The sequence below is a fragment of the Stegodyphus dumicola genome, chromosome 1, assembly GCF_044657685.1.
Source record: "Stegodyphus dumicola isolate Sdum_Otavi_A_Nest chromosome 1, ASM4465768v1".
In the NCBI taxonomy this organism is placed as follows: domain Eukaryota; kingdom Metazoa; phylum Arthropoda; class Arachnida; order Araneae; family Eresidae; genus Stegodyphus; species Stegodyphus dumicola.
In genome coordinates this window covers 3269814-3282102 of record NC_140768.1, presented here as the reverse complement: position 1 = coordinate 3282102, position 12289 = coordinate 3269814, and the positions used below count along the sequence as shown (strand labels likewise).

Here is a 12289-nt window from a genome sequence, read left to right as displayed (position 1 = left end):
TTGGTATACTACTGCAGCGTAAAACACGAAGTAAACAGCTTGAAAACAACACGCGGTGTGTTAAACGAAACATTAAAAATATAAGATATCTCATAGCTTTAATGCATACTGAAATGCCGGTCGCAATTTTTAAATTAAATTCATTATTTCCAAGAATTCTGTTTGCAAGTATGTTTAATGAAGTGGAACTACTTATTGGCAGATTAAATGCTCTAATGTGGACGGAATTTCTAGAGAGGGCTGACCAGATTGTATGGCTAAGTAAGAATCTGCATAATAAATAGTGGGATTATGTGCTGATGAACACGGGGAACGATGTGAAAGGAATTCGTGAATGTAGTCAAATGATTGAGAAATCGATGCAGTGGGAATGGTTCGATAGCCGAGCGCTCGTTTTCAGCAGTTCGGAATTTTCCCATTAAAGGTGTCTCCCGACCCGATGGGTAAAGTTAGCATTTAATTCACAAACAGAAATGATGTCACTGCATGGAGCAACGAATCAAATAAGCAAAATGGTTATAATGTAAAAACGCTGATATGGACACACATGTGTTCCTTGTACGGCCTATTAAATTATCGACACTTTTTGCTGCATTTCGTTTAAACGTATGCTCTCGAATTTCACTGGAGATATATTTCTCATTCAATTAGTTCCGTTATCAATTCCCGAAAATAGAACAAAACTACATAAAAACGCAAAATATCTTCATTAATTTAAAATATGGAAAAACATAAAATACCACACAGAGTTAAAAAATTTAAAAAAAAAATTAAAATTAAAATTAAGAGTTTCTACGCAAAAACAAGCGATTCAGACAGCGACAAGAAGACAGATTTTTCCAGGCACAAAACTGGAAGTTTACGTTTGGTCCCCGTCGGCAAAAAGACACTGAAGCTGCAGAAACTGATTATGCTAAGTTTTAAATGTAAACAAATATGTCTGTTCTGATAGGCTTAGCGGCACTTAAACAACTTTTAAATTGTTGATAATTCTACTACTACTGCACGCACATTAACGAAAGGCACATAAACCTTAACCATGACATAAAAACAACATAATTTAATCATTTTTGAAAGCCAAAAAACGCACAATTTACCAATATTAAAAAAACTGAGTTCACCGAGTCGAGTAACATACATTACAACATCTTAGTCGTTAGCAGGATATACTTTTGAATTTCCTCTTATAGAAAAAAATATCAAATGAAAAAGATATTTATACGTGAGTTATATACAAACATATTTATACGGGAGTTAACATATTTTCGGGGTAGAAAGAGTATTTAATATCAGCTGACTATAATTAGCACGAAATAATACAAAGTGTTAGGCTTGTTTTTATAAATATTCTCTCAATCTGAAAGAGATAAAAAAATCTACGCCTATCTCTATTTTAAAATGTTCCATCGTATCTATTCATGCAATTTCTTAAGGGGACTCATACACCTTAAACCCCTTATGAGCTTCGAATTATGTGACTGTTTCAAGAATTGAGATATTTTATTTCTTGTAATAGTAATTACTTCCAACTATTTACCAGCAGACTACATAATATAGCTGCTTTGGAAACTAGTGATCATAAAGTTTGTGTTGCCACAAATATTTTTGTAATTTAATCCGCTTTGTGACAAATGTTTCGCCATTTTTCCACCTTGCGCGCATGATATTTTAAAAATGTATAATGGTACATATCTGAAATTGGATGAAATTCTTTATATGGGCACTATTTTCTAATTGAACCAAAAATATGATGAATATTTTAATATTAAAAAAATTTATGCACGAAAATATTACAGATAGTTTTAATAAAATACATTTTATAAACTCAGCTACAAATAAAATAAAAATTTAACATGAAATTCTTAGAATTTTTGGTTCATAGTAGTTTCCAAATGTTATAAAAGCTATATATAAACTATTGAATTAAAAACTGTAACAGATAATTTTAAACTGTGCGCGCATGGTGGAAACATGACGAAAATTTTTGTCACAAAGCGGATTAAATTATAAAAATATTTGTGGCAACACAAATTTTCTGATTACGATTTCAGAAAGCAGCTGTATTATGTAGTGAGCCATAAAAAGTTGGAAGTAATTGCTTTTAAAATAAGGAAGTTATCTCAATTCTTGCAACAGTCACATATTCGAAGATCATAAGGGGTTTAAGGTGTATCAGCCCCCTTAAATTTTCCATAACACTCACGTCCACCAATACCTGAGGGTATAAGACCACTGAACACTTGTTAGATTGACCAGGGTCAGGGCCCAGCGAAAGGGTTGGCTGCATGAGCGGTTTCGTGATTTTTATCGCCGTGCAATGTAGACATCTCTTTCCGTTATGAAGATAGCCTTTATTTGCTTTGCCCGAATTCAGATAGCCTTTACCTAACGATTGCACTAGCTGTACTGGTTTAACTAGTTACTAACCATATAATGGTTTTCATATATTTACTACATAAACAAATCTTCTGATTTGTTCTTAGCCATCTGCTGATGTAAAGGAATCGTCCTATTCCTTTTACCATTTCTCGATATTATCATCATAGTTCTTCTCAGAAGTCACTTCTTAGATCCGTAGTATTACTCACAATGGGTAAGTATCTCTTAATCAGGATTTCTGCGTACGGAACCTGTAAACGTTACTTGGTACTTTTATTTATGGACATACATACGTAGCAGAAATTCATTAGAAAATTATACTTGTAGAACATAATAGTTATCTTATAGAGACATTAAAAGTATTTTTTGACAGCAGGACAAACGAAAAATGAACAATGACCTCGCCGGGACTCAAACCACGGACCTCTCAGATACGAGCCGAGCGTGCTGACCTTTACACTATGAAGGCATGCTGAGAAGGCGGGAGAAATATCTTATATACTCCTGTATTAATATCTTATATATCTTATTGTGTCTTAATTATTGTGTCTTAATCACGAAGACATGCTAAAAAGGTGGGAAAAATACGTTATAATTTAATACACTTGTAATAAAACTGTTCCTTTTCTTTTAGGTTTTTTTCAGTCTTTGTATTTGTAACAGCAGGCCTGTACATTGTCTTAATTGTAAGAGCAGGCCAATAAAGTGTGTGCATTTAATTATGGCAAAGCACACGAGGGCTGTCTTCCTAAGGGAAGGGATGCCTTCGTGGAGGACTTTCTAAGGGAAACTGGCTCATGTACACGTTACACATGGGGAAAACCACAAAAACGCCCATGCAGCGAACCCGTTCGCGGGATTTGAACCTCGGACTGAACTACCAGTGTTCAGCAACTTTACCGCTCGGCAGCTGGTGGGCAGCAGGCCAATAAAGAAATGTATGTTTTGTATGTTGATGACATACGGGCTTTATGTTATGGGTTTATGTCCAGTGTTCTAAATTTATAAGAGTATATTTAAAAATTTCTTGGAAAAAAAAAAGACCTTAAACCTGGCTTAACATATTTTTCTGTTATCAAATGCTAGGTTGTTCACCTGAGAAATTTGATTGCAGAGTCCCAGAAATAGACGAAAGCTCGTTAATCTCGAAGAAGAAGCAAACAATGCGCATAGTAACTAGCTTTATGCGGTCGTATCTTTTATGTTCCTTTCCGTATAATTCGATTTATTGATAAGCTCGTGTTTCAGCCATCGATAAGAGAGATGAATTCTCGTGGCAAAGTGCGTCAGATAATAAAGTGTTGATGAAAACACCCTTTAACCCGAGGAGGAAATGTATTTGGTTACCGGATTAGAAGAACGCCCTGCAATTTGCTCGAGAAGAGGCGTGAAAGTAATCAGCAAGACAGATAATATTAGATGAACATAAATATGAACACGTTGGAAAATGATAGGGAGGCGATGCCTTAGTGTAGCATCCTTTCAGTGCTTTACGAAATTGCTTATAATTATTACATAAGATATAATCTTACGTAATTATGTATGGACGTACGTCTTTATAACTGGGTCTTACGTATTTATGAACGAAATTATTTATAAATGTCTTCCTTTTCGTGCTTAGAATATGCATGATAATTCCAAGAACTGCAATACATTTGTTTCTGATGAAGGACAAAGCATTTTTAAACTGCAGATCTTATTGTGTACAGAGTCGGGACGCTTAAGGGAGCGGTGGACTTTAAAATACTCAGTAGTGATTAGGATATTTTTAGAGGCAGAAAAGATGAAAAATAGCAAACGCCTTCGCCGGGAATCGAACCACGGACCACTGGAATATCGTCCCAGCGTGCAAAACCACTACACCACGAAGGACGCTAGGAAAGTGGGAGAAATACATTACAATGTTTATACTCTCATAATATTCCATATACATAACTACATCGTATGCAAAAAAACCGAGTTTAAATATTCTAATTTTTAAAGAAATTACAAGCATTTAAAATGTGTAAAAAACGTAAACTTTGCCCTTTAAATTTTGGAGAAAAATCTAAAAAAAAGTATTTCAACAGATATTTACTGATGTAATAATTTATATATTTTCCCAAAAAAGGCTCAAAATGTTAAGTATTAATGAATATTAATGAATTTAACTATTAATGAATTTAACTTTGGTTATGTGAATTATTATTAATGAATATTAATGAATTTAACTTTGGTTAAATTCATTAATTACTATTAATGAAACTATTAATTAATTAACTTTGGTTATGTGAATGTTATACGCTTAGAACAGGAAGAAACAATCTCGTTTTCTCTACTCATTGCAAAAAGGCGTGATCAACGTCTCTTTTTGAACCAAAGCAAAAAGAGAAGTTTACCTGCTTGAAAAAAAAAAAAAAAAAAAAAAAAAACAGAAATAGTAAAAAATATTGTAAAGCATTAAAAGATAATGTAAATGTAGCAAATGAAGGTAAAATGTATGATGCGAGTGAATTTTAAAAGTTTCATTAAATATAATGCATAAATTCTTTCTTCCTATAACTTTGAATCACGTACCAATTTGCGATATGTTTATATTTGTCATATTTAATATTATGAGATTAAAAACAGTTGAATGATACGACGAAAATGTTATCTAGTGTCTACATATTCATATTAAAGTTAATTTGCTGTTTCTCATGACCATGTATTAAAGGTAAGTTTGAAGAAAAGCTTTAAACTCGGTTTTCACAAAACAAACTTTTTCCCAGTTCGTATGTCTTGAAAATGCTCCATGCGTCTCATTTTTAGTTAAAAATGAATGATATTTGGAAGAAACTATTTTGTTATATGTTAAAATAGATCTGTGTATGCGTTTTGGATATGAGGTTTTTAAGAAGTTTAAACTTGTGATAATATTTAACAAAAGGTGATATTTTTCCAAAAACTGGGTTAAAGTTCACAAAAATCAATTTTAAAATTTTCTGTTCCATCATATTCAATAATGGATACACCAAAACTTTTGTCAAGTCTTTATAACAAACTTAAAGGAAGCATTAAGAAAAAATATTGAAAATTAGCGCGCAAGGAGCAATTTTAAATCTTTAGTTAAAATAATTAATTATTTGTTTTAAAAACTTTTAATTTAAAATAAATTAAAATTTTGAACATATATTTTATAAACTGATGTTATAATGCGTATACGTATGTATAAAATTTCTTGTTGAAAGCACAAATACTTAAAAAAGTAATTTTTAAAGTCCACCGTTCCCTTAAATCTCTGCAATGAAATCTATCGAGAATTGAACCAATGGTACATTATTTCTTTCATGTGATTTTTTTAACATGACGAGTGAAAACTAATGCAGTGTGAAAACGGTTTGTGAGAAAAACATATTACTTAAATTATTACATGCCTTTAAAAAAGCAGATTACTTTTATATGTATAATATTTAATTTACTTGATTGCGTTTTTAGTTTTATGTGTATGTAATATATGCTTATGTTAACCCAATAAGTCAGTATTAGCAATAAAATTTTCAATTTTGTAAAATAAACCCATCTTTTTCATCCAACATCTTAACAGCGCAACTTACTCTGTGATGGACGAATATACTCGTCATGGCTCGATTCTGGCGATACGAAACGGTGCGCGCTCTTGAACGAAGGCGCCACTGTTAACTGGTTAACGACTTAACACACTCTATCCAGTTGTATGACTCAGAAAATATATGCTACACAATTTATGTTAGAACGAAAGAGATGACTCTGTGCTTCCTACGTGATAAATGCTTCTGAATGCGTTAAGCAGCGTAGAATTGAATTTAATTGGCAAGGCCGTATATATACGGCTTATAATATATTTTGTGATATATGTAAGAACGTATATATACGTGCATATTAAAATATGTTAAAGAAATTAAGGCAATATATTACGGTGTGGTGGTGTATTTAATTTTGGCAAAGCACACGAGGGCTATCTGCCTAAAGGGAGGGATGCCTTCGTGGAGGACTTTCTAAGGGAAACTGGCTCGTATACACGTTACACATGAGGAAAACCATTAGCAACGTAGAAAGCAGTGTTGCTTTGACACTTATCGCTGCACCAGTGTCCTACTGGTAGCACATGTAAAAGAACAATTTAATTGCCCGTACTGAATTTTAATTAGAATAGTTGTTTGTGCAAAAGTTATGTATTATATATCGTCACCAAAAATAAAGGATTCATTTGATGTGGTACTTTGGCGTTTCCAAAAACATCAAAATTAAAGCGTTATATTAGCTTTCAGTTAAGTTTTCCTTTGCGCGATTATCGTGATCTAAATACCATTGTTCACTTTATTGGTCTACGAAAAATAAAATATAACAAACTTACGATAAATCCGTGAAAACGAGCTGATGTGGCTTTTTTCCTTCTTTCTTGAATGGTGATCTAAAAACGGAAATAAATTCTTTTTTTAAAGATCACATGAGTTGGGCTGTTGGTTTAAATTTACAGATTAGATTTTTCGTTTTGGTATTTCTATTCAATTATCTTGATTTGTTTAAGAAATAGTGAATCTGTAAATATATTTAAAAAATAAAGTTTTTCTAAAGAAGAAAATTAGACACAATGACGAAATTTATTTTGGTCTCTAAGCGGGGAATAAAACAGATTACTTAAATAAAAAATACAATGTTGGATTATTAATATTTAAAGCACTATTTGAACTAAAGTATTTATTTACATTTTTTTGCATTTCAGTTGTAGTCTTCCTTTATTTTGTCACATATTTTTTTTGCTTTTTAAATTTTTCAGTGGGCTAAAAGTAATTCTTAAGTTGTATTACATAACTGGAGGATTACGTGAATTTAAAATTTATCCAGAGTTTTAGTCATTTCTTACTCTAACAGTTCGCTAAGTACATAAAAGAACACCAAGAGACACAATTTTGCAGAACTTTAAATTAAAAATTAGGTGAATGGCATGTTGAAGTAAGATCTGTCTCTGCTAAACATCATACCGATTGAGGGGCATATCTAATTAATTTCGAGGTAGCAAATTCCTTCTTCTCTTGAACTGACTTACAGTTCTGTCAGTTTGGTCACTTAGCCTGTGCCTATTATACCTCAACAACAATCAGGGAAAATTGGAAAGGATTGGCTAATTCGTTAAAATAAAAACTTGTAGAGACATTAGGATTTTTTGGAATCAAAAGAGATTGAAAAAATTAGCAACGCCTTCGCCGGGAATCGAAACTCGGACCTCTAGATACGCGCCTAGCGTGCAGACCTCCACACCACAAAGGCACGCCAAGAAGGTGAGAAATACCTTATATACTCCTCCTTTTAAGGGGTTCCCCTTATATTTTCCTTCAAAAAATTGTGATTTCGGATTTTTGCATTTTGAAATTCTCTACACATTTATCTTTCTAAAAACACCATTCTTTAATCTCTATGAAAATTAGAACTGTAGAAAAAACTAGTTTTAATATGTCATCGACTGCTTTGATCAATGAGGATTTTTACATAAAAACGCGTTGTTCTCCAAACGTGATTTTTTTTATACTCGATGTACCTTTTCTCAGGAACTACTGCTCACAGGTATCTAAACTTTTTATGGCTTATTTATTAGGTTCCCTAATATTTACTGAAATGAGCTTTTTGTAATAAACTTAGAAAAATAAATTAAATTTTTTTTGTGTTTGAGAAAAGTGCTAAATTTTACTATGCCTAACAAAATATTCTGTAATTTACTCTAAATTTCAAAAGTTCATTTCTGTATAATCAGATAGGTATACTTTAATTACAGAAAACATTTCAAGCTTGTATCTACAGCAGATTTTTAGAAAAGGTACATCGAAATGGCCAATTTAATGTTGTCGGTATAGGGGTTTCTGATACTAGGGTGTTTTTAGGGGACCCAATCGCTTAATCCTGGGTGAGAATCATCATCCAACACCCTTTTAGTTCGGGTGCCACTGTAGAGACAGTAGGATTTTCTGGAAGCAAGAGAGATTGAAAAATTAGCAAAGCCTTCGCCGGGAGTCAAACCTCGGACATCTGGATACGCACCCAGCGAGCAGACCACCACACCACGATGGCATGCCAAAGAAGGTGGAAGAAATTCCTTATAAACTGACAAAAAGAGCATTCCTTAGTATGTACAAATAATATTGGGGTCAACTTCTGCGGTTTTCCTGATATCGGAAATAGTCTTCCCGCTGGAAACATATTGAAGATAAGTGGAATCGAATACCCGAACAAACAATTCGAGAGAAAATTCGTTTTTCTCTATCTGGAAGACGAGAAGAAAGAACTAACTTCTCCAGGCAGAAAGGCATACTATTTGATAACATTCTTATTACCTTATACATATTTATTTTGCTGAAGTTGATAACTTCATTATTTGAAGAACTGCACACATAAAACAATTGCTTTGGAATATTATGGATCACAAATACTTCCTGAAGAGAGAGAATGAACCTCTTCTATCATACCTCTTTTCATTCTGGCGCATTTTTATTGCAAAGAACTAAAACAGGTAAGGATCTGAGTATACCCTATAAAATGGGTTCCAATGATTGTTAATGAAGACTTCAAGATCTGCGCTTCTGCGAAAACGCCTGATGAAAAAATAAATTGTCTTAACGTGATTATTATTCCCTTGTTTAAAATAAAATGAAGAATGGTTTATATTATACTACAAATATAAGTCATTTCGCATAAAAATCATTTTGGATGAAAGAAGTTTACTGCAATGCTCTCAGTGATTGATTGCTATTTATTTAAATTTTGAAATACTGGAAAATATTACAGTCAAACCTCTATTTATTGAACATCGTATTTTACGAATTCCACTAATTAGCAAAGTTTTTAGCGGTGTTCCTTATGCAAAAAACTTGAAATAGTGAAGTGAACTTGTAAGGATCCTAAGTTTTACTAAAGTTTATTTTATTTTAAAACTGTACTATCACTTCTTATTTTCTACTTCCGGCCAGAATTAAATGCTTGAACTTGTTTATGCAAATTGTCTTGCTAACGCCCAAGTATTTAAGTTGTGGCTTTTTGCCAAGAGTTAGGAGAGAGAGAGAGAGGGAGATTTAGGAAGCAGGCCGTTTGCCACTGCAGTTTTACGACTTTTCACTCGGTTGCTGGTTCCCTTTAAGGCCAGAGGTTTAGCCCTCTTAATATTTGCAAACGTATTGTAGTTTCAGCAGCTCGGCGTACTACATACGTACCCTTTTAAATAAAGGCCAGTCTTAGTGCTAGGCATTTATATACTCATTCAACGTTAGCTTTTAGTTAGAGTTTTAGTTAGTAGTTTTATATTCTTACGTTCAGACCACAAGTGGTTGGTCTCTGTATCCCGAAGTTCGAGAGTACTTGTAAAAGTATAGAAAATAAAGGGTTTCGTATACCCTTCCTGTTTGTGTCGTCGGTTACACACAAATCTTGAACATAGCTTGGGTAATCACCCTGTTCCTAATCAGGACACATCATGTTTCCAAAGCAAATCAAGAGAAACTCAAGTCCTAACAAACTCTTTATTTAACAAAGTATTTTAATGAAGGATTTTTTTAAAAATTGCTCTTTCTATTTCAATCATCTATTCATTTGCTGTGACTATAAAGAAATGCAGATGCCTCGTTATCTGTTGTCACATTTCATCTTATATAAGGGATGAAGATTCTAGAGTGAGAAGGCATTTACCCACTCTGTGCTTAAAAATCCCCCTACTAATCTTGTTTCTCAAATCAATTTAAACTTAAACAACAGCTATACGTTATTTTTATTTTTGCTTTTCGTGGTTTTCCCGTGCAAATCTTTTTGGCCCAAATAGCGTTAAGACAGAAGGTGTTTTGGCATTTTGCGTCGAAAATTTTAAAAGCCTGAACCACTTTTTAATTGTTGTCATCAAATATTATCGCTCTGTATTATATTTAAAGAAATTAAATAATGAAAAATCTGCATGAACGTAAGTATGTTTCTCGCATTGCGATAAAACAATGATACCTAGAGCCATCCAATTTTGAATAACGTACGTCTCCACCCGAATATGGACATCTGGAAGCCCAAATTTGGAATTTGTTTTAGTATCTATTTCATACTTTGTAAAGCATTTATGAGTTTTTGATTAAGAAACTCAACGATTTTAAAGCGAGCAACGACTACAATATACGGTAAAAAAAAATTATCTCCAGCGCGCGAGATTGTGTGTCGGAAATTCTAAAGATAAGCTCATTTTAAAATTATTTTGCGATATTGCTGTTGAACTGAATTTTATGGCGTAAGGGCGAAGAACATGGTATTTAATAAATAAAGGTAATACACGAAACGTTAAATAAAATAAACGCCCCTTTGGACGTAATGTTAAATCTGAAACTTATCCGATTATTTTTACGAAGATTCTCTGTATGAAACTTTTGATGGAATTCAAAGTAAAATTATACTATACTCCATTCGCAGAAAGTGCACTATGTAAAAGGATTCGCTTACGCCTCAAAGCGCGAGAAGTATAAAACTGCGCCGAACTGGCATACATGGTGTGAGTCAAACTCAGTAATATTTAGGAGGTTATTCAAGGGAAAGAGTATCAGGGGAATGCAGGTTTTTGTATTACACACTACATTTTGCATTGTGTCTTATACAGAGGCTGTTCGCACATTTTGTAGACGATTTTGGTAAGCGGTAATAAAAAATCGTTTGCTGCAAAAGAAATAATTGCAATTGTACTATGTTTTTAAAAGTTAAAATTATCTGTGGTCTTGAAAGTTTCGTTTTTATTAAAAATGGCGAATTTAACAAAGCAGTGGTTCGAAGGCTACATTGACGCTCTTTCCGAAGAGAAGTAGGCATACTCCGTTATCCAAAAACGATGTGAGAGTCATGGTTTTGTGATATCTAAAGCGTCGATAGGTAATATCATCAACAAGAAAGGAAAAAAAACCGTCAAATTGGAGCCTCAAGTGGGACAAAAATTCCAAACAAGTATTCAAGGAAAAAACGGACATCTTCGACTATTGCAAATGTACGTAGTTTAATGTTAAAGAAAAATCCCCCTAGTCAAAGGCCAGTTGCAAAATCATTAAAATGCTCGGTGTCCACTGTAAACAAAATGATAAACGTTGATTTGAATCTTAAGAAAGCGAAAAAATGTAATGTGCATCGTCTTCTTCCAAAGCATATCGCTCAACGCAGGACACGCTGCAGAATTCTATATGAGAAACACTTATCCAAAGAAAAATGGAAAATAAATGTCACAATAGATGAACCATGAGGGTATTTAAATGACTGTAACAAAAAAGAGCCATTTATTATCATAAAAGGGCAGAAAAAAATGTAAGCACATGGTTCAAAAAATCGAAAGAAAGTTTTTCTAAGGGATTCATGATTGTGGCTGGTTTTTCTTATAATGGGAAGTTCAAAATAAAGAGAGTGCAAAACAATGTCAAGATTAACTCCAAATACTATCAGGAACATATGTTATCGCCAATTTTTCTGAATGAAATACCATCGCTTTACCCACAGTGCCATCCATCTGTGAGACTCCATAACAAAAAACTGGTATCAAGGTCATACATACCCTCCACTGATATCCCTCCTAAATCTCCTGATGTGTCACCTATGGATTTTTGTGCTTTCGGACTTTTAAAAACTGCATTATCCAAACGTTGTCCCAAAACCCTAACAGGACTCTGGAAAACTGTTCGGGAGGAATGGGATAGAATATCTCTTCTGCCACTTCAAAAGGCATTATTATCCTGGAAATTGCGGTGTCGAAAGATAGTTCAGAATAAGGGATGTCAAATAGAACATTTAAAACACAAGAATTTTACGTAATTTAGTTTTGTGAATACAATATACATCGTATAAAAAATGTGTGGACAGCCTCTGTACATAAAATTATCAAATGCGTAAGATATAATTCCAAAGATGCACGTAAAATTCT

The 12289-nt window shown here is 33.2% G+C and overlaps 2 protein-coding genes across 2 annotated transcripts in view; one reads left to right on the top strand and one right to left on the bottom strand.

Moving 5' to 3' along the window:
• LOC118188057 (prolactin-releasing peptide receptor-like) overlaps positions 1 to 12289 on the top strand; it is a 335927-nt gene that overhangs the window by 217229 nt on the left and 106409 nt on the right. The window lies entirely within an intron of this gene.
• Positions 1 to 12289, bottom strand: part of LOC118188968 (uncharacterized) — a 162648-nt gene that overhangs the window by 53010 nt on the left and 97349 nt on the right. The window contains exon 9 of the mRNA XM_085812237.1: positions 6734 to 6790. Coding sequence (XP_085668363.1) covers positions 6734 to 6790 — 57 coding nt within the window. The remainder of the gene's footprint in view (positions 1 to 6733; positions 6791 to 12289) is intronic.